The 25,520-nt window shown below is 39.0% G+C and overlaps 5 protein-coding genes and 1 long non-coding RNA gene across 11 annotated transcripts; 5 read left to right on the forward strand and 1 right to left on the reverse strand.

Annotated features, from left to right (window-relative positions):
* Positions 1–398: 398 nt before the first annotated feature.
* On the forward strand, positions 399–1,618 carry LOC105698331. Its single transcript, XM_012422508.1, has 2 exons — positions 399–927; positions 1,194–1,618. Exons 1-2 carry the CDS (start codon positions 531–533, stop codon positions 1,319–1,321), a joined length of 525 nt encoding a protein of 174 aa, XP_012277931.1. The 5' UTR covers positions 399–530; the 3' UTR covers positions 1,322–1,618.
* A 1,973-nt stretch (positions 1,619–3,591) lies between these two features.
* On the forward strand, positions 3,592–9,217 carry LOC105698285. 2 transcript variants are annotated; one of them, XR_001103916.2, is made up of 3 exons: positions 3,592–4,078; positions 4,526–5,321; positions 9,005–9,217. It is a non-coding gene; the product is annotated as an uncharacterized LOC105698285 (long non-coding RNA). The 2 variants fall into 2 exon arrangements; XR_001103917.1 differs by lacking the exon at positions 3,592–4,078 and adding an exon at positions 4,093–4,348.
* A 134-nt stretch (positions 9,218–9,351) lies between these two features.
* On the forward strand, positions 9,352–12,251 carry LOC105698284 (G-protein coupled receptor 143). Of its 3 annotated transcripts, XM_012422393.2 has the most exons (7): positions 9,363–9,834; positions 9,934–10,119; positions 10,202–10,313; positions 10,439–10,533; positions 10,654–10,832; positions 10,913–11,240; positions 11,360–12,251. In XM_012422393.2, exons 2-7 carry the CDS (start codon positions 9,967–9,969, stop codon positions 11,579–11,581), a joined length of 1,089 nt encoding a protein of 362 aa, XP_012277816.1. In that variant the 5' UTR covers positions 9,363–9,834; positions 9,934–9,966; the 3' UTR covers positions 11,582–12,251. The 3 variants fall into 3 exon arrangements, with proteins under 3 accessions (XP_023289863.1, XP_023289864.1, XP_012277816.1); XM_023434095.1 differs by having other exon boundaries at positions 9,352–9,834; positions 10,913–11,605; XM_023434096.1 differs by having other exon boundaries at positions 9,352–10,119; positions 10,913–11,605.
* LOC105698283 (A-kinase anchor protein 10, mitochondrial) lies at positions 10,446–17,364 on the reverse strand. Of its 3 annotated transcripts, none has more exons than XM_012422391.1 (11): positions 17,340–17,364; positions 16,106–16,892; positions 15,897–16,020; positions 15,681–15,817; positions 15,427–15,577; positions 15,230–15,344; positions 14,979–15,153; positions 14,708–14,781; positions 14,580–14,632; positions 14,344–14,457; positions 10,446–10,551 (listed from the first exon to the last, which is right to left on the reverse strand). In XM_012422391.1, the coding sequence occupies exons 1-10, from the start codon at positions 17,362–17,364 to the stop codon at positions 14,368–14,370; spliced, it is 1,731 nt and encodes a 576-aa protein (XP_012277814.1). In that variant the 3' UTR covers positions 10,446–10,551; positions 14,344–14,367. The 3 variants fall into 3 exon arrangements, with proteins under 3 accessions (XP_012277814.1, XP_012277813.1, XP_012277815.1); XM_012422390.1 differs by lacking the exon at positions 10,446–10,551 and adding an exon at positions 11,182–11,255; XM_012422392.2 differs by lacking the exon at positions 10,446–10,551 and having other exon boundaries at positions 12,188–14,457.
* A 1,381-nt stretch (positions 17,365–18,745) lies between these two features.
* On the forward strand, positions 18,746–21,431 carry LOC105698230 (cell wall protein DAN4). Its single transcript, XM_023434105.1, has 3 exons — positions 18,746–18,990; positions 19,483–20,028; positions 20,225–21,431. The coding sequence occupies exons 1-3, from the start codon at positions 18,802–18,804 to the stop codon at positions 20,768–20,770; spliced, it is 1,281 nt and encodes a 426-aa protein (XP_023289873.1). The 5' UTR covers positions 18,746–18,801; the 3' UTR covers positions 20,771–21,431.
* Positions 21,432–21,606: 175 nt separating this feature from the next.
* Positions 21,607–23,267, forward strand: LOC105698237. The gene is made up of 2 exons (XM_012422296.2): positions 21,607–22,414; positions 22,753–23,267. The coding sequence occupies exons 1-2, from the start codon at positions 22,001–22,003 to the stop codon at positions 23,233–23,235; spliced, it is 897 nt and encodes a 298-aa protein (XP_012277719.1). The 5' UTR covers positions 21,607–22,000; the 3' UTR covers positions 23,236–23,267.
* The last annotated feature ends 2,253 nt before the right edge of the window (positions 23,268–25,520 follow it).

The following is a 25,520-nucleotide window of genomic DNA, read 5'->3' on the forward strand; positions in this document are numbered from 1 at the left end:
AAACTAGTGTCCTAAAACCACTGATCCTAGAAACAACAAAAAATATCTTTAATATTCCTTAAAGAGACTGAAATAAATAATCTCATTTAATAGTTTCTCATTTTTTAAACATCCTCAACTTCGTTTTCCCCTTTTGATGATTAAAACCAGCAGATGTGATAAAAATAGGCTATTCTGCAGTCTCAGAAATTTCATAAGGAAAAAAGGAAAACAATTTCGCTGAAAGTTTTCTCCCGGAAATATGCCAGGCTTCGTGTACCCCTCTTTGAGATTGAAACCCACAGAGGTGATAAAAATGCGTGGATCGTATAATTTCCTGGTCTCGCAGGAAGCCAAACATCCTGCCTTATCGAATTTATTCAAGAGACAACGGGAAGATGATAGACCTGTCGCTGCACCAGGATATGTCGATAGTCGGTCCAGCAGCCTCCGCAGCATCATTCGCTGCAAATTCAAACTATTTGCCGGTTCTTTAGGCCCGACCTAAAAGCAAATACCGTTAAAAATCGAGACATAGAAAAACTGATAAAATGGCATCAAAAGTACTTGGATTGACAGTGACTGTATTCTTGATTCTGGGAGCCGCTTCGGCGAAAATTCGTTATCCTGGTCACCGACGTAGTATTCGAATTGTGTCCGATCCTACTTTATACGAACTCTTCCAGTCTAGGGATAGCAAAGATGTTAGTCAGATAGAGATACCTAACGAGCCTGAAGAGGTGTCCGGGGAACTCGAATATGCTCCTGAAGATGACCAGGGATATAAGGATGCAATTAAGGATGAGGACTACTCTTCGGTCCAGAATCGTTCGTCAGAAAAGGATCAGGAAACGCCTGAAAGTGTGGAAGACCAGAGTATCGTGAAGAGGTACCGTTTAGCTGAAAAGAAGAAGAGATCCGAGAAATCGAGCAACGAAGACAAAGCCGGTAATGGTCGATTTAGATTGGAATATTTTACAGAGTACCCTCTTTTTTTTCGCGTTTCTTGTTGGTTGAATTATTATGCAGAGTTTGTGGCTAACGTCAGTCGAGTGACGTTTTTCTCTATTTCGTATGGAAACATTTATATTGAAAATTTTATATTGTAATAATGTGATTTCGAACATTACGATTCATGATTTCCTAAGGGAATACCCCGTCGGCACTTGTTGGAGTACCTTACTTAATCTAATTTCCTTATTTGGGTTGCGCAGCCCCGAAAAAAAGGAAGCATTCGATACCCTGGAAGAAGTACCGAGGAGAGGTGTCGAAGTATCACTATGGTCCTTGTGCAATTGGATACAGACTGGATAGCCGTGGCCGCTGCCGTCAGATTCTTTGAAAGTAAAACCACGGTAATGAGTACTTATTTCATCCGAGCAATATATCCGAAGGATGTGCGGAGCAGTGTGTGAAAAGTCCCAATAAAGATAACCACTTAGTATTCCGACAATTAGACTTACACTTATGTCCATACTACTTTAAATATTTCATTAGTATATTTATCGTTACCAGAAAAGTGTTTTACCTCTTATAAAGTACATACAAGAAATATGTTCTACATGTTTTTTCTTTTATTAAAGAGGACATGCATTTCGAGCAACTGGCCCCATTTTTAATAAAAGGAAAGTTATTTTAACTCAGGGGTGTTTTACCTTGAATAAAATTTAAGAAATATGTTCCGTGTGTTTGGGTAAAAGGGAGGATCTCTCCGTTGAGAATTCACAGAGGTTGGATAAATATTTTCTTTGGAGTGCCTGGCTTCTCTTCCGCGAATTTTAGGAAAGGTGCTAAGAGGTACACAGACGCTTATGTAAATTGTTTAATGGTCCTGTCGTAATCTTGGCAAAACGTCGGAGAGAGAAAAGAAACAGGGTCCAAGGTGTACAGGGCAGAATTTTCGGCTGCAGTATCTTTCTGGACATCCTTTTTGGCGCATGCACGATGTCGGAGAAAATCGCACCTTGTGCAGAAATCGGGGACAAGTTGGACTCGTTTAACGAGAAGTCAAAGAGTCAAGGAAAAAATCGCAGTAAAAGGCACATCATCGATTTACCGCCCAGGGATAATCACGACAGCAGTACGAGACCCGACGACAACGGAAGACCAAGAAAGATCATTAACTAGAAGGTCTGATCGTAAGGGACTTGTACTTAATTACTACAGCATTGACACAAGCGGAGAAACCTGCCTCTCCTTTAACAATTTCCAATGGACGTGGCTTTCGGAATAACAGCGGCTTTAATACGCGAGGAAAAAAAAAACTCGGTAAGGACAACGGCGCAACTATAAAGAAAATCTCTCTTTGAAAGAACTTGCAGTTGCAGAGTTTCATATAACGGCGGAGAACGTGCAGCGCGATGTTATTAATTTGAATAAACTCATTTAACATTTTACAATCTAATTGGTTTTTGGAATAACGGAGGCTTTCATACGCGAGTAAAAAACAACTCGGTAAGGACAACGGCGCAACTATAAAGAAAATCTCTCTTTGAAAGAACTTACAGTTGCAGAGTTTCATATAACAGCGGAGTATTATTGATCCAGCGCGATGTTATTAATTTGAATAAACTCATTTAACATTTTACAATCTAACTGGTTTTCGGAATAACAGCGACTTTAATACGCGAAGAAAAAAAAAACTCGGTAAGGACAACGGCGCAATTATAAAGAAAATCTCTCTTTGAAAAAAACTTGTAGTTGTAAAATTTCATATAACAGCGGAGTATTATTAATCCAGCGCGGTATTATTAATTTGAATAAACGTGAGATGCGGATGAACGGCGATAGGTCACTTCTTGAAATTACAGTGATTACATAAATCATGCGAAAGTCGACTGCACTGTGAAACCGGTCTGCACAATGAGAGATCATTATCAGGCATGAATAACTGAAACTACGCAGAATCTACTAAGATTATGGCACATCTTCATTTTCCAGAAACAACGACGCTTAAGAGCTGCTCCTTAATGCCAATCATTTTTGTAATTGCACTTTGTGATGCGAAACTATACAGGAAACCCTGGGAGCAGTAAATCCCCGGTTTTTTTCTTGCAAATCTGAAAGCCAAAGTGATGAAAATGAAATAAAAGAAAAACTCCTCAAAGTGATTTCACAGAACGATACTGATAATTTTGATAATCCGGCGACATTAGAATTTTCGACGAATATTACTGACATTTTTTTCCTACATATTTTCCCACAATATTTCGTAGAAATGGCCTTAAAATAAGAATCAGTAAAGTAATTTGGATGTACGTCTACAGCGAGTTAAGATCTTTTTATCAGAAATTTCCATCGGGCTTGCAAAGTGACCCAAGGAAGTTCCTGGCATTTTGGAGCACTTTTTCATTGAATAACAAACACAAGAGAATGAAAAAAAAAATCGAAGAGTTAATGAATACACCCCGGAAGATTTGTCGGCATTTTTTGTTGAATAACATATGCCGACATTGCGGTGATAACGTGACACGTATGCTAATAATAAACACCGATTTATGTGTTTCAGATCTAGTCTGGTGAGTTGATGAATCTAATTTCTCGCTACCGGGAAAAATCCACCTGTCTATAATAACATAACTCTGTGTGCGAATGAACATAACTGGTATAAATACTAGAAACCGACGCCGATCAGTCGTTACAAGAACGGTATCGAAAGCGCTTGACAATATTCATTCTCCTTCGAGAATCTTTCTTATTTATTCCGTTTCCAGTGAGATAATGGTGCACTCAAAGTCCGCGATATTTTCAGTCATAGTATTATTCGTCCTATTGTCTGCGAAGCCAGGAATATCTCAAACCGTAACGTCCGAAGCGACAACGGTTCAAATCGCATCTGAAGCCTCATCTCAAGCTGCACCTAAAGTCACATCCGAAGCTACACCTCAAGTCACGTCCGAAGCTACACCTAATTCCTCATCTGAAGCTACACCTAAAAACGGGACTTCAAAACTCAGCTCACAGTTGGCGGGGCGTTTTGGAATTATCGAGGCACCGCGTCTAAAGTGTGGTCCAAATGAAGAGCTGGACGAAGGTGGAGTATGTCGGCAACTATTGTGAAGGACCAAATGTTGGAGGACCTAACGGAAGCAGAGAACACGTCAGTAAAATCGATATTTTTAATTTTCGCAAATCCCAAGAGTAAATAATTAAATTTGTAATGCCCTAGGAGTTAAATATATGTACATACATAGCTCAAAGGAATTGTAGACTTGAATTGGCGACGAGTGTACGAAGAGCTTTAGCGTGTTTTCAAACTCTGAAACCTAAAAATTAAAAACTTCTTAGTGAAACAATTTATGAGTGATAAGTTTCATCACTCAGAAATCTAATAATTAGTTGAATAACTATTTACCCCAGTGAATTAAAAGTAATTACAAATCATTTCAATAATAAAACATTAAATCTAATCTAACCAATACGTATCTAATCTATAAATCTAATATAACCGATACGTATTTTCTTACCAGATTTCATAGAAATTATCTTAAATGCAGAATTGAGGAAAAACATTGGGTACGCATTTACAAGTAAAATATTTTTCCAGAAATTTGCATCGAGCCAGCAAAGTAACTCAGGGAAGTTCCATGCACATTGAAATACTTATTCATCAGATGACAAACACGAGAAAATAATTAATACGAGGATAAAGGAATACACCCCGGAAGATTCGTCGGTATCTTTTTTACTTAATAAAATATAATGGCATCGTGATTATAACGTGACACGTATGCTAATAACGAATGCCGATACATATGTTTAAAATCTAGTTTGGTGGCTCGATGAATCCCCTACCCGGAAAAATATACCTGTCTATAATGACATATCCCTGTGTGCGAATGAATATAACCGGTATAAATACTAGAAACCCACGCGGAGCAGTCTTCACAAGAAAAGTTACTGGCATGCTTGACATTATTTATTCTCCTTCAGGAAACGTATTCATATTTATTCGGTTTTCCGTGAAAAATGGTGCTTTCAAAGTGTAGGGCTGCTACGATATTACCAGTCGTGATTATATTCGCCTTTTTGCTAGTGAAGCCAGGAATATCTCGAACTGTAGTGTTACAAACGACAACGATTCAAACTCCACCTGAAATCCCATTTGAAGATGTAACACAAGCAACGACAGAGGCCACATTTAAAACTAAACCTAATGTCACACCTGAAGCCCCACCTGAACACTGGACTTTTCCACCGATTTTCCCGAATATGACTGTGCTTTACAGCTTTATCGTGGCACCACGTCTAAAATGTGGCTCAAATGAACAGCTGGACGAAAATGGAATATGTCGACAAACGTTGTGAAGGAATTCGATGAACCTAGTGGAAGCAGAAAACACGTTAGTACAATCAAGATTTTCCAATTTTCGTAGATCCCAAAAATAAGTAGCTAAAATTGTGAAACCCTAGGAGTTAAATATGTTGCTTAAGGTGTAATATGAAAGTGGCGTCAAATATCATTTATGATACTTTCTCCTCTAGTTGTACCAAATCGTTTCGCACTTTACAATGTGAATGTAGCGGCTATAAGTAAGGTCTTGACGCCCATGAAATTTCAATTTTTTTTTTTAAATCGTTTATAGTTATGTTACAATTTTTTTATAAAAAATGAAACGATTCGGCACACCCAGTTCGGTCAAAAGTTTCATGAAAAACTCTTCAGATGTCACTTTCACATCCCCTTAAAGGAATCGTAGATACAAATTGTAGATACACATATACGTGGTAGGGCAAAAGATCTTGCGTGTGTGGAACATTTAAGGGTGTACCTTACGTACACTATATGCATACTTTACAGAAAGTATACTCCTATCTGGCCTTCGAGGTCCGAAATATAGCTTTATACTAAAAACGCAGTTCTCTGGAACACTCCCAGTTTCAGGCCGAAGTCTCTCATTCGTGTCGAATCCGCGTGAGCACAATCACAATCTTGAAGCTGCGGTTAATTCGATATACCCCAGTAGTCTGAAATTATAAGAAACGATATTACAGTATTGAAAAAGTATTAAGTGACGCCTGCGTTAAATAAACGCATAAAGCGAGAGGATAAAGAAATCCTTTCCTGGTGGTTTATTGATTAAAAAGGCCTGAGAAGACAAAACCGTTCTTATCAGGGTCCGATAACGAAATGAAGCTGCAATTCGTCCTTCTACTTGGTTTCCTCCTCATCGCTCTTGCAATTTCTGCAGATGAACAAACACCGTGGCGTACGCCGCCCAGGAAGTTGAACATCATTAGAACACCTGCAATAAAGTGCAATGAAGATGAAAAGCTGGATGGAAACGGAAAATGCCGAAAAAACCTAGTGGGATAATTCCCGCGTGTTAAGATAATCGCACTCGAAGGCTACAATCATATGGTTAATAATAACAAATTGTTATTTCATACATTAAACTCTAAGTGTTAAAAACACTTGGTCCCTATATGTTGCCAAGCAGTTATCAACAAATACTCGTGACGAGTGGGTACGGTCATTTACAAAACAGAAAACGGTAATTAAAATGAAAATATTTTTAAAATAGAATATTGTTTCACGGTGTTTTATAGAAGTACTATTTTAGACAGGACGTGTATCTCTGCTCGCACAATTGTGTTTTAATTCTCACGAGTATCGCATCAAGGTTAACGTAATCATACCTCGATAAAAGATAACTGCTATGATTAAAGCTGACATGGTCAGTGTAAAGTATTCTCATTTCCTGTATTCCTGCTACTTTTATATCTTAGGCCTGAAATATACGGACGTGTTGCATGCCACGTTTTTCAAGCCTGAAGTGAAACGAATGTTTTTTAATGCAAGGAAATATCTATATGGGCGGAAAATGTAAGTTTTCTGCTCGTTCATTTCCTTCCATTAAAAAGCATTTGTTTCATTTCGGGCGTGGAAAATGCTTATCAATTTCAAGCCTAAAGCAGTAATAAGATCCGCGTATGCTTAAAATTCTTCCAATCTGACATGACTGACAAACGTAAGAATTAAATACACTTCATTAATATTTTTTAAATAATTGCCCTCGAGGAGTCTAGTTAAAATTAGTAGGAACAATATATCTTTAGATAACAATTAAAAATACGTTAGTACAAAATTGTTGGAAGGCGATTAAATACACTATATAACAGTAAGAACTTGCGACATCGTATTTGCGCATGCATTGTGCAGCTGAATATTTGGTTGAAGTTAGGTTCATATTTCAGTACGCATATACATACACCGCAAAGTGGAATCGTCGACAAAAACAAAAAATCAAAGAGTATTTCTTCTCCCGTCGTGCCGCAAAAAAGACGCGTACACTCCCGTCTGGAATCTGAAACCCAAAAATACAAAATGACCAAGGGGCTACGAAGTTGCCCTTGAGAATCCGAAAGGATTAAATTACAATAATCCTTCCACGCTCTGCGGTTGTCTTGCCGCAAGTTCATTCAATGCATTCGGGGCAAACATAATATTTTTTACGAAACGTATTCTACCTGCAGTTAGTATTACTAAATCCACAAACGGGTTGCTTCTTTTATACACGATTTAAAATTTACATCATGTTACTTCGTGTGTGGCCCTTCTGTTAAAATGACATCACCACTGCCGATGATGCCATTAATTAATTCGACACATTCGTACATATAAAGAGACACGTAGAATTTAAATAGTGGCCGAGCAACTATTTGGAATCTGAATAATGAAATGGTGGGCATCCTACCAGAGTTCAAACGCTTGACAGAATTTTATTCTTCGGGAGAGGAAACTGTCGCTCCGGGAATTTCCAAGATGGCGTCGCCCTGCAACGATTTTTCTCCTAAACGCAAACGACTAACCAACGGACGCGCATATCCTGGCCGAAGCTCACAGTCTGAAACGATAAAATAATCACCGCAAGGTCGAGTAGTTTTCCTCAAGGAGAGCAGAGATTAAAATTACGTCGACTAAATGATTCGTTTACCTCTCGGCTCGTTAATCTGCGAAGCAGAACTGTCACGGCCACCACAGTCCACTTCGAATTCGGAGTCACAAGTTCCCGCGGAAGCGGGAAGCCGCGATTAAAGACCGACAATGCGGTTTGTCCGAACATCGAAGTGCCGAATAAATTGTTCGCCAGGCCCGTGATCAAAGTCAAACGAACTTGGGTCCTTCAACGTCTCCATTTCCGTGTGCGCGTCCCTCTTTTCCAATATGGCGGCGCTCCGTCGATCGATCTTCCTTGTACTTCCAAGTTTCGCGTTCTCCTTCATAATGCCCAACCACCCGAGGGAAAATCTGCTAGATCCCGAGTCCCGATATTCCGGGGAATTTTCGCGGTACAACGTATTCCGTCGGAATTCATACAATTCACATAATTCCCCGTTTGCGCGAAGGGAATCGCTAGTGATCCTCAGAAGTAAACCGGAAGTTGAGGAAGCGCCAATGAACTCCGATTGGGCCTTCCAAGACAGCGACGACTATCGGATTTACACGCTGAACGGTAAAAGAGGGGACAAGAGGATCGAGTACGCGTACGGAGACGATTTTAACGATAATAACATCATCGAAAGAAACGATATGAAGAAGCTTGAGTATCGCACGGCGATGGAGGAGCAAAGTGGTGACCAAAATGGCGGCGAAAGCGAAGTGATTCCGGTCGAAAAGGTGCCGGAAATCTCATGGAGAAATATCATCTCAGTTCCCCGCCGCGGAGGGAGGAATATAAAGTGTCCGCCTGGCAAACGACCAGACAGCAAAGGAATTTGCAAACCTGTTATCAATTGATAACGACACAAGTTACAAACTGTCTCACACTTCCCAAGGTACAAAAAGCCTAAATTCCCGGAAATAAATAATGCAGTATCAATCATTGCGTGTCTCTTAATTCCACATACCAGGGAAAAGGATATTTTAGGAAGGATATTTTAACCACTCCTATAACTGAATCACAGAATAAAATTCCAAATGAGTAGGGTACAATTTCAGACTTCACGAAATGACAGTTACATAATTGGTTCACTTCTTAACAGAGATTCTATTTAAAAATAATATTATGTTTATATGTTTCAGAATGACCACGATGCCTAAGATTTGGAAATCTCTTATCCGAGCACTACATTCCAAGGGTCCAGGAAAAGATTAACAGAGAAATCTAACAGACATTCGAAAAATATCCGAGACATTGTACCCTCTGCGTGTGATGACATCTTAAATGTGACGAGAAATAAAAGTAAATGTAGTATTAGTAGTATTAGTATGTAATAAACGGTTGTAAAACATGAACGAGAGGTAATACCCGATTCATCAACCAGAGATGAGTTGGGAGGTTGCTCACGGGCAGGGTCGCGTGCTGCCCTCTGGTTTCGTACGTTACCATCTTCCCTTACCATCAAAAGCGAGCAGTGTCGGTAAGCGTAGGTAAGCCATCACTGTCAACAGCCGCATGGTATTACTATCACGAGTACGTGAACCGCCAACGGCGACTGGTAGATGACACCGCCATCGCGAGTGCTCGAGCCCCTACCAGAAATTCATTGCGCCGTCCTTGTGGGCAAAAAACAATGAAAGCTAATGTAAGAAATTAGAGGGCAGTACAGGATGCGACCGCGCGACCCTGCTCGTGAGCAATCTCCCAAATCATCTCTGTCATCAACCACGCGATCATCCCTCTGTTTTACCCATAAAATAACTATGGCGCTGCTTTATCGAGCGGTCTGTTTTATCTGCGACGCTACACCCGCGATATGGGTACAAATGAATCCCCGGCAAGACGTCGTACGGCTTCAAATTGAAAAAATAAATGAACATACGTGGGCACGCCATATCCCCGGCAATCTCGCCATTATCGCCATAATTTATGCAAGTTAAAGAGACGCAGCGAAGTCGCATCATAGAGAACGGTAAGTCGGCAACGCTCGATGCACCTCTTGTGGGAAAAAGTCTAGTGATAACGCGACTCCCGTTATCGGTTTTATCGTTTTTTTATCAAAACTCCGTAGCATCATCTCACCTTACACCGGCACTTGCTAGTCATGGCGGACCCCACGATACAGACGTTCTGTTGTCACCATAATAGAAATAACACTGACATGGCAGTAGTAATAATGCAAGAGTTCAACACCGATGTCTATAACTCTGTGTGTATGTTGTCATCGACAATGGGCATACTCGGAGCAGTTTACCAGGTAAATCCCATGCTTTCACTGATCCTACTACGTTCATTATTACTATGCGTTAACATAAAAACATTGAACTACGTTCCCATAGGTGCTGCCAAGAGAAGAGTCCAAATCCTTACACCGTTGGCAGGGATTTTCATCATCAAGGGGTAGAGAAATCATAGTCTGGCTTGCCATTGCTGATTTCTTCGCATCCTTAGGTGTGCTCCTTTATGCATTCAAAAAGAATGTATACGTTAATCTTATTATGTACTACCATCTCAGTTGGGTAGGATTAAGAAGACAAGTGGTTTAGATATAGTCCTTACGATTTAACGATCCACAGGTGTGTTCGTGCGGTCTGCACTATGGATGAGTTATAAGAATATCATGCCGATGGAGGATGACACATCCAGCGTTGTCTTCTGTGCCCTGTCTTCGGTAAGAGGTCTCGAATCTCTTGGGATAAAAAAGGGAAAACAGATTAGGAGTATTAAAATCTCAGGTTCAGTTTTTACTAGGGGTGAATGATATATCTATGTGAAAGAATGTAGTTTTCAGGCTTGGACTCAATATTTTTACATGGCCACTTGGATCTGGACGATGTGCTATGCGATTGACATGAAACTATTACTAGGCGAGCGAGAGGGACATCCTTCTTGCTATCATGCATTAGCTTGGATATGCCCTGCCATTCTCACAACATTTGGACTGACAATCTTGTATCTCCCCGATGCCAAGTAAGCTTATTTATCAATTTTACTTTCTTTCTTTTAACTTAGGTACCTCAAAACCGCTAAATATAAACTTAATTTTTTAGCTGTCATAACTCTTTGTCCCTGTCAAGTGCTTTGCTACGCATTCTACCTAATTACTGTATCACATATGTATTACTGGCAGTAGTCATGATTGCCAATCCAGCATTGTACATAGCATCGACTCGTGATTTAAAGACGGCAGTAACATGTAGCATGGCACAAATGACAGGACGGGAACGAAAGCTAGTGCAAGCCATTAGATTGAAATTCGCATTGACCAACCTAGTCTATTATATTTGTTGGGTGCCAAACATAGTTAATGGAATTCTCTTGTGGACCTTGTGGTTCCAACTGCCAATTAAAGTCATCATTTCTGTGTGGTACATTATGGTAAGCTCACTAATCCTAGAAATAGTCAAACGATTATTACTAAAATTAAACAAAATATTTCGTTCTCACCAGCATCAAAATATATCATTCGATATTCTACAACAAATTTTTGATCGCAGGCTGTTACAAATCCTCTTCAAGCATTCTTCAATGCTTTGGTATATCAAAGATGGGGACGAAGAGAGAAATTTCGACTGGAATGCTGCCAAGGCCTCGCCAAACTAGGAGCAAGTTTCAAAAAGAATTCAACAAACGTAGACATGTCAGAAACATCTCCATTGTTAATTCCGCAATACAGGTGTACACCACATGCGAGTATAAATGGTTCGTCATCCCTATAATTCTGTGATATTAGATGTAATTGTACTTAAAAAGAAAAAAAGAAACTGAAAATTCATACAACAGAACACATGACAATTATAGTAGAACGTTTCGCGTTGAATCGTTACATAATTAAAAAAGCGACAATCATAAATTAACAAACATAAATACGTAATTCATCCAAAGTGCTTCAACATTATAACTGTTATTAGAAGTTTGTAATTGTACAAATTGACAGTTTTTACTAACATCGAAACATTCTAAAAGTCATATCTCGTTAAATAGGATTATCGCCTTGTGGCCTACGTAGTACAACCGAAGGAAACATAATGTATTCTATACCTAAAAGCATTAATAATCGCACATAAACAAGTGCGAATCTAAGAGGAAACCGTTCAAACGTTACGAGTGCATTTTACGTAATTACGTCAGACAGACTGAAACAGAACGTAGTGTTTCAAATATTTGATACATTTTTATACCGGTGCCTAGAAGTAACTGCTGTATTTATATATATAAGCACTGCTACGATCTGTTAAATTATAAATATATCTCGGATACAGGTACACTTTTTTATTATTTTCCGCTCTTAATGGGGAATATCTTATACAAATATGTACACTATGTATTGTTCCAATTAATATGCATTTTTTACAAGTATATATACCAACCGTTAAACGCACATTCTTACATACGCTTGTTGTACACAATTCTTTCTCGTTGTCCCCCGCACAACTTGCGTTTCATTATCCTCCGTCGTTTACTTGTGACTATGCTGTCTAATTAGCACCTTAAGGAAGTTCACCTATTCCTTAAAAAATACTCTTTGTAAAATATCCTTCCCTCTTGTACAGCGTATGACTCGCTCACCGGTAACCTCCTGTACATACAATGTCTATCCGCTATATAATAATGGAGTTGTTGCACCCAAAGAAATTGTTAATTGGATATGGCGTGGCTTTTTTAAATGGAAGATCGTTATCCGAAATTTCCTAAATGAGAGTTAGAATTTTTTTTCACATGCTGATTGCGAAGTGAACACTTCGCATTTTATATAAAGTGCTTACCGTACGACGTTCGAGCTTAATCTTTAATATTCGTTCCGATTACGTATAATAATTACTATAAAAGAAATGTACCTCTCCAAAAAGCGCACAACAACTCTATTATACGTAAATTAGTACAAAAGTCGATACATGTACATACCAGATGACCTTTAGAGACATAAATAGGCCTCGATTGCACATCATCAATTATCGTGCATTATACAAGAATATATGTACTTGGAAACGCGTTATATGGATACAGTACTAGATCATATATAACAAAATAACGTATGCAAGTAACAAATGCGCGTACAGAAATCAAAGTCATAGAATCTACGAGGAAGAAAACTTCGACGATGATGACGATCTCACGCAAAAAAAGAGAAAAAAGAAAAGATCAATATTTGAGTATTTTGCTCATGAACAGCGTGAGAAGATGCGAAACTCTCAAACAAAATCATCGATACAAGCACCATCATTTAAGCATTTTTCAACAAACTGTGAAACGACTGGTCAGCTGAGCATTTCTTAGTATCAAGTCCATTCATTATTTAAGATTAACATAAGAATTACAATTTATTAGGTCTAAAAGAATCGAACTTTAAATAATCAAATGAATATTTTATTTTAATTCAAATATGTCATCTGCAATAAATTCTATTTAAAAAGTTATTTTTTTTAATTATGGCACTGAAAATATACTCCTGGGTGTTATTGAACACTTTGATATATAAAATTTCAAAGTCCAAATTCTAAGGGACTTCTATATAATATTTTCTGTGCGCAACTTAACAAAATTTTCATTGATTCACCATAAAATTTACAATCCATACTCAGACTTGACCCAATCAGCAATCAGTCGACAACTTAAGAGAGCAAATATTTTAGAGAGAAAATCATACATATTAATATACTGCAAACTAATATCGTTAAAATCAAGCTAGGCACTTCCGCCTGTACGCGTTATTCGGTAACAAAAGAAATATTCATTAGTATAATTTATCGCATGAAGCATTCCAGAAATGAGGAACCCCCTCTATAAACTCTTAAAAAATGAATTGAAATACTTTAAATAATCTCACTTAAGTAAAACGATTTACCAAAAGCGATTAGAAATACGATCAAGTTGCAAGGAGCAATCGTTAATGTATGAAAGTGACCCTTTTCAAGTAGGAAGACTTTATAAAAAACATCAGAATCACAGCAGTTTTCTCTTCCTCTAATTACGTTCCCTTAAAAAGTTTAAAGCTCCTTGTCATGAATTTGTGCACGACCGCCTCTTTAAGCATCGTTAAGCATGCATATATCAAGACAATAATGAAAATACACAAACGTATCGAACAAAACAGTTTCAGGTTTTACCATAAGCTTTGTGCCCCGAAGCTTGAGCACCATCAAGCAAACTAAACATTTGATTTGACAGTGTTTCATTTCAATGGTTGGCACTTTGGTAAACATCCGTGATTTAACGTTACAAGTAAACTGCATTTTGCAAATATTATGCTCTCGAAGGAACTGATCTTTGCAGCGCGCATGAATGAACCGAGGTTCATAAATGATAAAAGGCAAATTAAAACTAAGGTGGAAACTTTACTAGCCGGATGATCGATCCCCGAAAAGATCTTATCACCCGGCGCTGTCGTTAGTTGAAAACGCGCTACGTCTTATATCGAATATCTCATAGGTTTGAGAGTGACTATAAAAAAATATATATATATATCTTTAATTAATCATACCCACGTATGTGAGAAGTTACGTTATCAGGAAGAAAGCTCCGAGGCTCCCAAAGTCAAAGTCGTGATCTCACGGACGATCATCTCAGCTATCTTCCACGCTAATTCTTCCTTGGCCTGTTTCGATACAAAATAATGTCTCATTATATTTGATCATTTATCAAATTCAACGGAATAGATAATATTTAATAAATGATATAGTTTTTTTCTAATAATGTATACTTAAAACTGATTTTTACCTTATCGGGCTCCATGTGAACAAGCCTCTTAACAGCGCGGGATAGTCGAGATTCTGAAATTGATGATATAGAGCAATGAGTGTGTACTTAACAACCTGTAAGCTCTAAAAAGTTAGTTGACAGCTTACCATATTTCCTGTGAGGGTCTGGCTCTATTTCCGTCACAAATCTCCCCATGCAGTCGACATATCCCACGCTTAAACTATAAAAAAAAAAAACGTATAATTACCAATTCCATGGATATGAAAAATTAATCCAAATCATTGATCATGTCATATAACAATTGGTTATGGAAACAATCAATTTGAAAGAAACCATATTCTGTAATGTGTACATTTAAAATTCCATCGAAAAAGGACTTAAGTTATTCAATCGTTATAACAAATAATTAGTAAGTACCTATACTTATGTCGTCGCCACAAAGAATCCGGATCATAAAGTTGTCTGGTGTCGATGTTCATATTCCCGTTAACTGTCGAGTCGTTACTGGACGATTTATTTCTTTCTCTTGCTACTTGATGAGCGTTTTGCGTGTTAACGCTCACTGTGCTGACTTCGCTGCTGCAGTCAGAGCCTAGAGTTACAATGCGATATTACCACCCAGCAGATGCAATGATAACGTAATCACACGACTATATTGCAATGCTTACCTGCTCTTCTTATCCGGGGGTGCAAGCCTGGGCACGAGCTACTTTGAATGGTGCTAATCAGCTCCGAAAGGTATTTATAATACAGCTGAGATGATAAGAAGGCAGACAAGTAATGCTGAAAGAAACCAATATGTAGACAAAGAAATTTACCTTGGGATTAAAATTTCTTAATGATATACAAAATATTTATATATTACCTTATTGAGGAAGTTATATACAATTTTACAAGGTCTATCAAAACAATCGGGCTGCGGTCCCTGACCACCTTCTCTACAAATATTCTGCTCCACTTCAAATCGTATTTTGTCAGAGAATCCTAGCGGCATTGTCGCTTGTAGACTGAAATACCTGAAATAAAATTTACTTACTTCGTGAAATTATAATAAAAATGTTGATTTAAGTAAGAAAATACATTAAATGTCATCAGGAAAAATATATATTGTATATTTACTTATCGTAAATGATGAGAGCATCCGTCTGGGCCTCCATTGGATCGCCAGCCTCTCCTTTTTCCATGAGATTTTGTTTATAATTCACAGCTGACATCCAAAAATCCAACAACTCTCGTTTGTTCTCAAGTTCCATAAACTGGAACATTGTAAACATGTTAATAACAGATGATAGAAAAAATGAAACTAAATTGGATTTCATCTGTACATAATCTTACTTCTATAAAATAGAAGAATGCAGTTTCATTGTATAATATATCGGTTAACTGTACATTGCCACTGGTCAGAACATCGATTTGATGCTTGCAATGAAAATCACTCCTCAGAAAATCGTTGATATGCCTGAGAGGCAAAATGAATCATGTTAGACGTGATTTGTGAAATAAGAAGAGTCTTTATGTATAGTCAAGTCAATATATATACTTACTCGTCTTCAAGCATCTTGTATGCTACTTTTTGAGCATCGGACAGACATTTGAGTACAAGTTCTGAATTTTCACAAGCCAGAGCTTCTTTCATCTCCATTTGCAATTCATCAGAAATATTCTGCAGCCCCAGGGTATTCTTCGTAATATATTTCTTATAAATTCGTAACGCATCTTGCAAAGTCGTCGACACTTGGTGTCTCTTATCTTCAAAAGTATTATTCGATTTCTTTATAGATTGACTAGTCTTTGGCATGTTGTTGCAATTTGATTTTACATTGTTGCTATTTACATTCGTTTTCCAAGATAGGAAATCATTGTCGTGGTTTTCTGTATTGCCTAACTCTATAGTGAAACTCGAGTTGTCGTTATCATCGGCTAAGCTCACTAAACTGCTATACTGTCCAACATGGTTTCTGATTCCATGCAGACATTTGTTGTCCACTCCTACGGATACTTCACATGCACTGCGGAGACACTCAACCTCCAACCAAAATTTGATGAGTGCTAAGCAGCCTCGTGTCTCCATGAATTGTATAAAGTAACCGAGAGCTCCTTTGTCTGCGAGAATTTCAGGTAGCGATTTTGACAGCCGTGAATGAAAGGACAATATCTCCGCTTTCGTGCGACTATTGCACGGTCCATCGTCCTCGTCTTCTTCGAGAGTAAACGGTAACCCTCCTTGAACGTATGCTCCAGCACTGTTGATGAACGCATTGCTTCCTGATTTTCCTAAGTCTGTAGACTTTGCAGGAGAGCTATGCAATGATCTGGACTTATCTCTTTGCCCTAAAAGCACATTGAGTAATACAAACACTAACACAAACAAGTTAATCAGATAGTACATTGCAAAGAAATGTAATACTAAGCAAACATCGTCATTAAACAAGCGTTTTCTTAACTATAATCCCTACATAAACTGAATGAAGTGACGTGCCATTTGAATCCTGCAAGATACTTTAAGTTCATATTCGTCACAAAGCGTTCACTCTTCATAAAATCAATCATATCTTACAATTCAAAGATGATAACAATACTTGCATAACACGTTTACATTCCACAGTGAAGAAGTGTATTCGTGTATTATCATATAACCAAAAATGCATAAATCTTACTCATACAAAGACAATGTTCTTCGACATAGGTTATGTTTACCGCTCACTGTGATAATGTAATATTTCGCAACATTTTTCTCAAACTCTCGTACTAGAAAATAATAAAAATGACAAAAATTACCAGATTTCTTAAAGAATTGGAGCATCCTTTGTGACAGCTCGCAACATGGTAAATAACGCGATATAGTATCGGGACGCGGAAAATATTCGTTTCCTCAAAAGTCCAAACAACTAAATAACCTCAACTCGAGTGGGCATCACTTGATTCTTATGAACTTTCAACCGACGAATGTCTCCAGGTATTTCCCACGCTTCTCCAAATTAAACATCCATAAGACACTGACATGTAACATTTAAGTCCATTGGCGTAAATGACGGGGGACTCAAATTACGACGAACCCAAAATGCTGTCTAACCAATAATGGACTCAATTTCAATGGCGCCAGATTTTGAATACGCCTTAGAATAAGCGATCTTATTTTTCGTTAAAAAAAAAACTCATACATGTATAAAACATAATTAATTATTTTAAAAATTGCTTTATCAATAAGTGATATTCAGTACTGTGAATGGATTGTTGGCAACGTTACTTTGCTGACATTTATAATACGCAAAAAATGAGTAACCTTTCGTTGTCCATTGGCGTCTGTTGCGAGGGATCCTGGTAGCCATGAACTCGTTAAGTAAAACCGCCAATGAACGATCGCGTCACTATGGCGCCAATATTTAAATATAAAATAAGAAAGAAACCTTAAGCTAAGAGAACATGTGGATGATAAACAGTTAAATGAATATAGAGGAAAAGAAATAATACAGTAAACAAATTCGTAGTAAATTAATGCAGTCACAAAATAGTGATATTTGAATTATTAAGCTCTGCTACCCATAATAGAAATAGAGGCGAAGGTTCAATCTCGGTACCTCATTTTTTTACATTTTTGTCAATATATTGTTATTAATTTACGGATTCGATGTCCAGGTGACACTGAATTGAAAGTAAACATTACAATAAAAATCTACATTGAACAATAAGGATTTTTCCCTGCGTCAAGACATGATCTCCAGTAAGAATAAACCCAAATGTTCATCCTCGCCTCCTTGTGGGGGCAGGTCTTCGGAAGCGCCCAAAACTATCGAGATAACGGTCAAGTAAAGAAGTAACGATGAAATTGGAGAAAAAAAAATTACAATAAGAAAGCCTGCAATGAATAAATGAAGAATTTTTCTTCGCCTCAGGCCGTGGCCTCCAGTAGAAATAAAATCAAATGATCATCCTCGCCTCCTTGTGGGGGCAGGTCTTCGGAGACGCTCGGACCCGTACAGGGGCAACGGCCGGCCAAGAGTCCCTCCCTCGTCTCCGCTCTTCCGAAGGAGCATCGTCTCGTTTAACCGGTTCCCTCAATACGGAATACACCTGAAGTGGAGTCGCGTAAAACAGGGGAATACCGGGGAGGCAACCTCGCGTTCGTGCCGCTCCTCTTGTCCAGTTATCTCGGCGTTCCTGGACCCGTGGTAGCCTCGCGTGGCTCCGTTTTACGCTCCCCAGGATTTTTACCCGGGTCCCCGGGTGAACGAGCGGCTTAATGCCGGAAGCGACCAGCGTCTTCCTGAAGCTCGGGTTCATTATCCTCGCGGGTCACGCTGCAGGCGCCATCGCGGATAAAGGCGCGAACTACGACCAGCGCCAACACGGAGACGTCAACGTCCAGGTCCACCTTAAGGACGTGCAGATCGTTGCCCTCGTCGACTCCGAACTCCTGGGGGACTACACGGTGATCCTCCCTTCAAAATTAATATCTTCCTTAAATGAATCTTTGCTACATAAATGAATTTAACGGTTTATTTGGCAAATACTTATCGTGCGATTTAAGGCGATATGAAAGTGGCATTTGAGGGGTCGATCTTTCGTGACATTTTTTTCTGAACTGGGTATACCGAACCGTTTCAAACTTAATAACGTGAACACGAAGACCATAAGGAAGGATCTGAAACTCGTGGAATTTCATTTTTTTACATACAATTTTTAAAATACGTGCGAATGGATTTTTTTTTACATTTCAATGTCATAGATCTCAGGACTTTCCTTTTAAAATTTAAATTTAAAACGAAATCGATTGGAGATTATATTTCAAAAGGATTGTTTAATTTCCGAAATTACTTGTAGCTTTAAATACCGCTTCCTTTTCAACTTTTCCTATAATTGTTGGCTGTTAGAAATGTAATCTAATCGTGAATTGTTTCTTTTCTTTCTTTTCGTGTTACAGGATTATGACTACTTTTACGATTACGCGGATTTCACGGTAAAGCCAGGAAAACCTTCATCGACGAAGCCTACCCCTTCGACGAGTTCCATTGAACCCTGGAGCACCTGGCCTACCTATCCACCATCTTCGACTACCACCGAAAAAACTGATGAATCCATTATCTCAAATAATGTCACTGAGGAGTCGAATGTCGAGACTACGAAGGAAAGTCTCCCTTCAATTCCAGCTGATGCAGCAAAGGAGAACGTCACAGAGACTCCGGAAAAATTAAATTCAACTCTTCAGTCTCAAGATGTCTCATCCTCCATATTTGCATACCTTGAGAATTTTGGAACAAAGGAAAATATTACCGAAACTGGAGGACACGTAGATGCGACCCTGGGGACAGAAAATGCCTCCTCCTCGTCTTCGGGCCAATTTGTAAATTTAGAGATAAACGAAAACATTGCTGGAACTCAGAAAACATTAAATGCAGCTCTGGAGTCTGAAAATGTACCACCCGCGACATCTTCGGGCTCGGTCATGAATTTAGAGGCCACGACAGAGGTAATTCGAGTTTCCCGAAATAAAGAATTGGATCTTCCTTCGGAAACAGAAATTATTCAGATACTCGCAAAAATCATTTTTTTCCCGCAATTAGATACGTTATTTTAAATTAAATCGCTGTACGCTTATCCTTAAAAATAGAGAATGTATAGAAACCAAATGAAAGTCCAGGATAACGTTAAAAATTATGTTGCAGGGCAAGGACATCGCTATAAATAAGAAGACCGAGACATCTTTTTCCGCTACAAAAATACCTGAACAGTTAAGTTCAACCTCGTACCCAAATAATTATTCTACCTCTAAACCAATGGATAGCGATGAGGATCGCTCGGTGTTGAAGAGCACCACAGACGTGAATTCGGATTCCAAGAGCCAAAACACATTTCAAGAGTTTCTCAATATGTTCATAAATACGAGTCGAGATCATGTTTTGTCGAAGACCACCACAGAGGCGAATTTAGATTTCGAGAACCAAAGCGGATTCGGAGAGGTCTTGAAGATGATCATGAATATAAGCCAGGATCAGAGTTTGCCGAAAACCACTACAGAGGCGAATTCGGATTTCAAGAGCCAGAACGGATTCGGAGTGGTCCCCGAGACGGTCGTGAAAGCGAGCCAGGATACCAGCTCGGGATTATCGTCCACGGAATTTCCTAAAAAACGTTGCAGACCAGGATATTCTCCGGACAAGAACGGCCGCTGTCGCCTACAACTTCGCCGACCGATAACTCTTTTGCCGTGAGTCGAAACACCGAAAAGAACCCCTTATTATCTTTTGTGCATCCAATTTTTAGCTGGACCTTGAATAACTTTTCTGAATATTTCAGGCTCATGAAACTGGCACCGATATTTTCCCAAACCTACAAGCATGGCAGCAGAAGACCCGCCAGTGCATAAAAAGCGAAATCTTCCTTACACTTAACATTAGTAATGAATTATATCAGCAATAATCCAGCGGCGCGTTTTGTTATACGAGAGCACAATTTCCGTCATTTCGATTGTATGAATTTTTATCAGAATACGATTTACTCTTATTCCCTAAGTTTAGTCAGTACAGCTATAATAGTGAACGTGACGAGAGTGCAATATTACGAGTATTGAGATTTCCATGCTATAAGTAATATAGTGCAAGTGTAAAAAATTCTAATCTCCTTGCGTAGCTTAGAGATAGGAAGTACCGTAATTAGAATTAAAGTAAGTGCGATAACCCTGCTCTACGGAAAACATCGGGCTAAATAATTCACCAGGAAATGTATCTTAATAAAGACGATTACCACTTGTAATGGAGATTCCTTTCATTTGTATAATCATACGGCTGTGATATTAATTTCGATTATACCTACACGCTTCACCTCCATCTTGCCAAATTACTGACCATCAAAATATGCCTCTTCTGTAATTGATTTCACGATTTACCGTTGAAAAGTCAATACTTAAAATACAAGAGAAGAAGAAAGGAATCTACCCATTTTATTATAACCTGCTTAATCGTTTTAGTGGTTCTACCCTGAGAAAAAAAATGTAATTGTGAAACAGGCGCCAGTTCCTACGAGTATAGAAAGAGGAAATACAACCGAAGAAAAACGGATTACAATTTGTAAAATCAATCTTTCTTTCTTTAGCTGTATATTATACCACTCGTAGAGTCTGGCGTTTATTTTACAACTACAGTGGTAATACATATTACTATTTATTATCAGGGTGGAGAAGCAGACTGCTTCATTGTGTTTGTTGCAGAATACCGGCTGGCTCGAACCCGATCCCACTAAACGACTCTGGAACGAAAACTCATACTAATTACAACCAGACAGTTTTCCATCGACTCGTGGCTCATCCTTACCCTCTCCTCTCACCGGGATAAGTCGAGCGTCGGTCCCAGCAGGCCCCTCAGGCCCTATCAGCGATCAGAAATCCTCAGTCGCGTATCAGACATCGCAGGGACCAGGCAAGAACGGAATTCGGGCCTCGCAAAATGATCGGTCTCCTGATTACGTTAATTTCCGCAACGGTGATACCAATTCTGGGAGCACCTGCGACCTACGACCAACGTCAGGACGGGAAATTAAATCTGAACGCAAAACTGGAGAACTTCCTCATAGTCGTGGCGACTCCTTCCGGTGAAAACGGAAATTTCGACCTGCTGAACGACCTGGCAGGTCAAGTGTTCGAGCTGAAGAGTCTCAACTCGAAGGAAGATTCTCTCAAAGTGGAGCTGAAGTCTGCGGACGTTCCTCTAGAAAGGAGCAAGGACCCTTCCGGGACCGACGTCGTTAAGATTGAAAAAGATGCTGGGGACAAAAACTTACCTCAGGAGGAGATTAAGGAAGAATCTGGTCCAAAGGTGGTCGGAATGTCGGATGCTGAAGTGAAGAAAACTCGGGCGCTGGTAAAACTTTGGATTGGAGATTAAGTCCGCTGTAAAAAATGGAGATGTTGCAAAATTAGTTTATAGAAAATGTGCCTGATACCGATAATTTTCAATTTCGTGGAGAATCTCAAGCTTTCTCAATTTATTTCCTTGAAAAAGGGCGCCGTTTTCGTCCACGTGACTAATTTCTCTTCATGAAATGGTAATGGCGTGGATCTTGGAAAGTGATACGAGATTCTCTTTCAAAATTGCATGACTTTCCGTAAAGCGTGACACGGAGTCAAGAAAGGGGAACGCTTCGTCGTAATTCTACATTTCGCTGGAAAATTGTATAAAACGTTATTTCCGATTTACAGAATGCTGCAATTGGCACTTTGGATATCCAGTCTGCCGTAAAATCGGATGTCCAGGATGACGCCAGCAAAGATCAGCCCCAAAACCTCGCCAAGGAGTCAGAAGGTGAAATTGAAGATCAAACCAAAGATCTCCAATCATCCGATCTGAAAGAGACTGCAAAAGAAGGGCTCAAAAAGCAGGAAGAGACATCTTTGAGTAATCTTCAAGATGACGCTTCGCCAAAAATTCGGAAGATCAGAAGAGTCTGGAGCGAGATCGACGAGATCGTCGACCCCAGGGGCAAGGTATCCTTGAAGAAGGTATTCGCCAGGATGAAGGACCAGGATTTGTCCGGATACTTGTCCAGGTCCAGGGAAAGGAACGAGGTCGACCTGGCTGTTCATAAACCTCATGAACTGAAACTTCTCGGAGGCTCCATCGAGAATTGTGGTCCTGGAAGGTTCAGAGACAGATTGGGGGTCTGCCGGAAGTCCCTCGATTGACTCTAAAATAAAAGTACCTTAAATTAATACAGAATATATTAAGACAATTAGTTAAGGTATACAAGGTGATAAGAAGTGATACATAACATTTCACGAGTGGAGTACAATTTAAGACATTTCCTGGTTTTCCCCCGAAGGAACAAAATTCCGTCCAATCGTCTGGTGTACTGCCTCTTGATACCATTTTTCTATAAAATAAAAGCGGTATATGCACCACGTAACTGCATTAGTAAGATTTATAAAAAATGAATGTTATAATAATAAGGTCATGTCATACAATATCACGTTAATAACAAGGAAATATACAATTCCCTGTTCTCGAATCGATTCCCCTATACGTGTACACGTACCTAAGATTCGTTTATTAAAATCACACGTCTAATTCAAAGCTGCGTAATTATATTATACAACACATCGAATAATAAATAATTAAAACTATGTAAAAGGAACTCAGCCTAGCGTCCTCCCCTATACACCAGAAAAATAATTCACTTAGTAAACTGGAGATATTATACTTAAGTATTACAAGTACATGGTAGGTATTCGTATTTTTATCATTTTCGTGAATTCAGAAGACCTGGAAGCAAAGAGTAAGTCTCGAGACGGTAAAACTGTTACGACCGGTTGCGTAAGATCATTACAGGTATTACACCGACGAGGAAAACCTAGAAAAGGAGTCCGACTGTATAATCCTGGTCGACCTCGCCTTTCACCGTCTGAGTACCTCTTGCTCTCGAGTTACTTTCTTCTTAAGTCCCAGGTGGAAACGCAAGATCAAGATCAAGGTTTTCCAGCTCGATCGGAGAACTGCTGGATGAGGTCATCGATGGTCATTGATCCCCAACAAATAAATTCCTTCGCTCCTCTCGTTTAACCTGGTCGCAACACGACATTTTATGGACTGAAATAAATTAAACGTCAATTTTTCTTCTTTTTAATATCAGTTTACAGACTTTCATAAGCGTGCATAAACATACTTGTTCGAGGTCATTGCACGTACAGCATTGATGGAGTAAATTAAAACAATACAATTCCGTGAAGGAAATCCATACGAATTTGACAAAATTATAAACATGCAATTACTAAAAGAGTGCCGAGGTGAAGATCAAGATAAAAAATTGTCATTTACCTCCTGATCGTCGTTACTCGTCATCAATGTATTTCTTCTCTTTTCATTCTCTGTTTCATTCAGCAAGATCGTATTGTCCTACGGTATAAAAAAAATAAGTGGAATGAATATTAACTTTTCTTGTTAAATAGGTTCATATACATGTCACATCAGTTTGCATGAACAGTTTCCTCTTGATTAATGCAAGATGAACGAGAAGAGCTTGGTTCAGAGGAGACCCATGTAATCCTGGCTGAGATAGTTAACTTTTTATGAAATTATTAACTGGGTCTCTTTCTGCGAGGGGAACAAAAACAACATGAAGATCAAGATAAAGGCGATTCTTTGGCGCTGGTTTGGTGGCAAAACAAAGATTACGACGGGGCATTGCTCTTTTAGAAATAGATTCCTTCTCTCTTCTTGTGTCGTTTCGTCACGGCTCTTCAGCCTCGGCTTCTCACGACGAGAGGTGACTGCATTATGCGAGCGAAATTCCTCTTCCAACCATGGGAGTCCTGTTCAGGGTGAGGAAGAATCGAGAACAATGTCTGAAAAAGAAAAGAACAGTTAGATATGCAAAATGAGAGAAGAAACGCATCAAGATTATGCGGGAAAAGGCGAAAATATACATAAAGATATGAGAAAATTGAATGAATACCCCCTGTCGCTCGTCAGCATGACAGAAGACTTTTCTACTACCTTAAGGTGATTCTCCATATACATATAACGCCAAAATATTTATAAAACATTTCTCCAAACTGCACCGAATAATTTGGAACTTGAGCGCGTGATTATGGAATGGCGTGAAGGTTTATTGAAAAATGAAATTTCACGAGCATCGGGTTTTTCCTTAGGACCTCCGTAATCACGTATTAACGTTTAAAATTATTCGGTGCATTCAGTTTGGAGAAAAGTTTTATAAATATTTTCACCTGTTATATATAGAATGACCCTTTCGTATCACCTTAAATTCCTCTACCCGGAAGAAAGCGCCACTTACTGGCAATTAACGGTAAAGGAACCGCTATATAAAAGCAAAAGATACGACTTGGTTGACTTTGATCATGTGTGCCCATCGGCTCGCCTGCGATGGCAAAGACCTTCCAGCTGGAAGACGAAGAGGTCCTTGACCTTGGACGAGTCTCTAGACAGGAGGGGATCGCTAGTTCTCGACCAA

This window comes from Orussus abietinus, unplaced genomic scaffold, assembly GCF_000612105.2.
Source record: "Orussus abietinus isolate OABI.00-Male unplaced genomic scaffold, Oabi_2.0 scaffold14, whole genome shotgun sequence".
Classification (NCBI taxonomy): domain Eukaryota; kingdom Metazoa; phylum Arthropoda; class Insecta; order Hymenoptera; family Orussidae; genus Orussus; species Orussus abietinus.

Coding starts and splice junctions, on each gene's coding strand:
- LOC105698283 (XM_012422391.1), bottom strand. CDS start 17,364: ATGCTCCAATTCTTTAAGAAATCTG. Junction 16,021..16,105: donor TACAAGATGCTTGAAGACGA/GTAAGTATATAT, acceptor TTTGCCTCTCAG/GCATATCAACGATTTTCTGA. Junction 15,818..15,896: donor CATTCTTCTATTTTATAGAA/GTAAGATTATGT, acceptor ACAATGTTCCAG/TTTATGGAACTTGAGAACAA.
- LOC105698284 (XM_023434096.1), top strand. CDS start 9,967: ATGGCGGACCCCACGATACAGACGTTCTGTTGTCACCATAATAGAAAT. Junction 10,120..10,201: donor TACTCGGAGCAGTTTACCAG/GTAAATCCCATG, acceptor ACGTTCCCATAG/GTGCTGCCAAGAGAAGAGTC. Junction 10,534..10,653: donor TCTTCTGTGCCCTGTCTTCG/GTAAGAGGTCTC, acceptor TGTAGTTTTCAG/GCTTGGACTCAATATTTTTA.
- LOC105698331 (XM_012422508.1), top strand. CDS start 531: ATGGCATCAAAAGTACTTGGATTGACAGTGACTGTATTCTTGATTCTG. Junction 928..1,193: donor GAGCAACGAAGACAAAGCCG/GTAATGGTCGAT, acceptor TGGGTTGCGCAG/CCCCGAAAAAAAGGAAGCAT.
- LOC105698237 (XM_012422296.2), top strand. CDS start 22,001: ATGATCGGTCTCCTGATTACGTTAATTTCCGCAACGGTGATACCAATT. Junction 22,415..22,752: donor TGAAGAAAACTCGGGCGCTG/GTAAAACTTTGG, acceptor TCCGATTTACAG/AATGCTGCAATTGGCACTTT.
- LOC105698230 (XM_023434105.1), top strand. CDS start 18,802: ATGCCGGAAGCGACCAGCGTCTTCCTGAAGCTCGGGTTCATTATCCTC. Junction 18,991..19,482: donor AACTCCTGGGGGACTACACG/GTGATCCTCCCT, acceptor TTCGTGTTACAG/GATTATGACTACTTTTACGA. Junction 20,029..20,224: donor ATTTAGAGGCCACGACAGAG/GTAATTCGAGTT, acceptor ATTATGTTGCAG/GGCAAGGACATCGCTATAAA.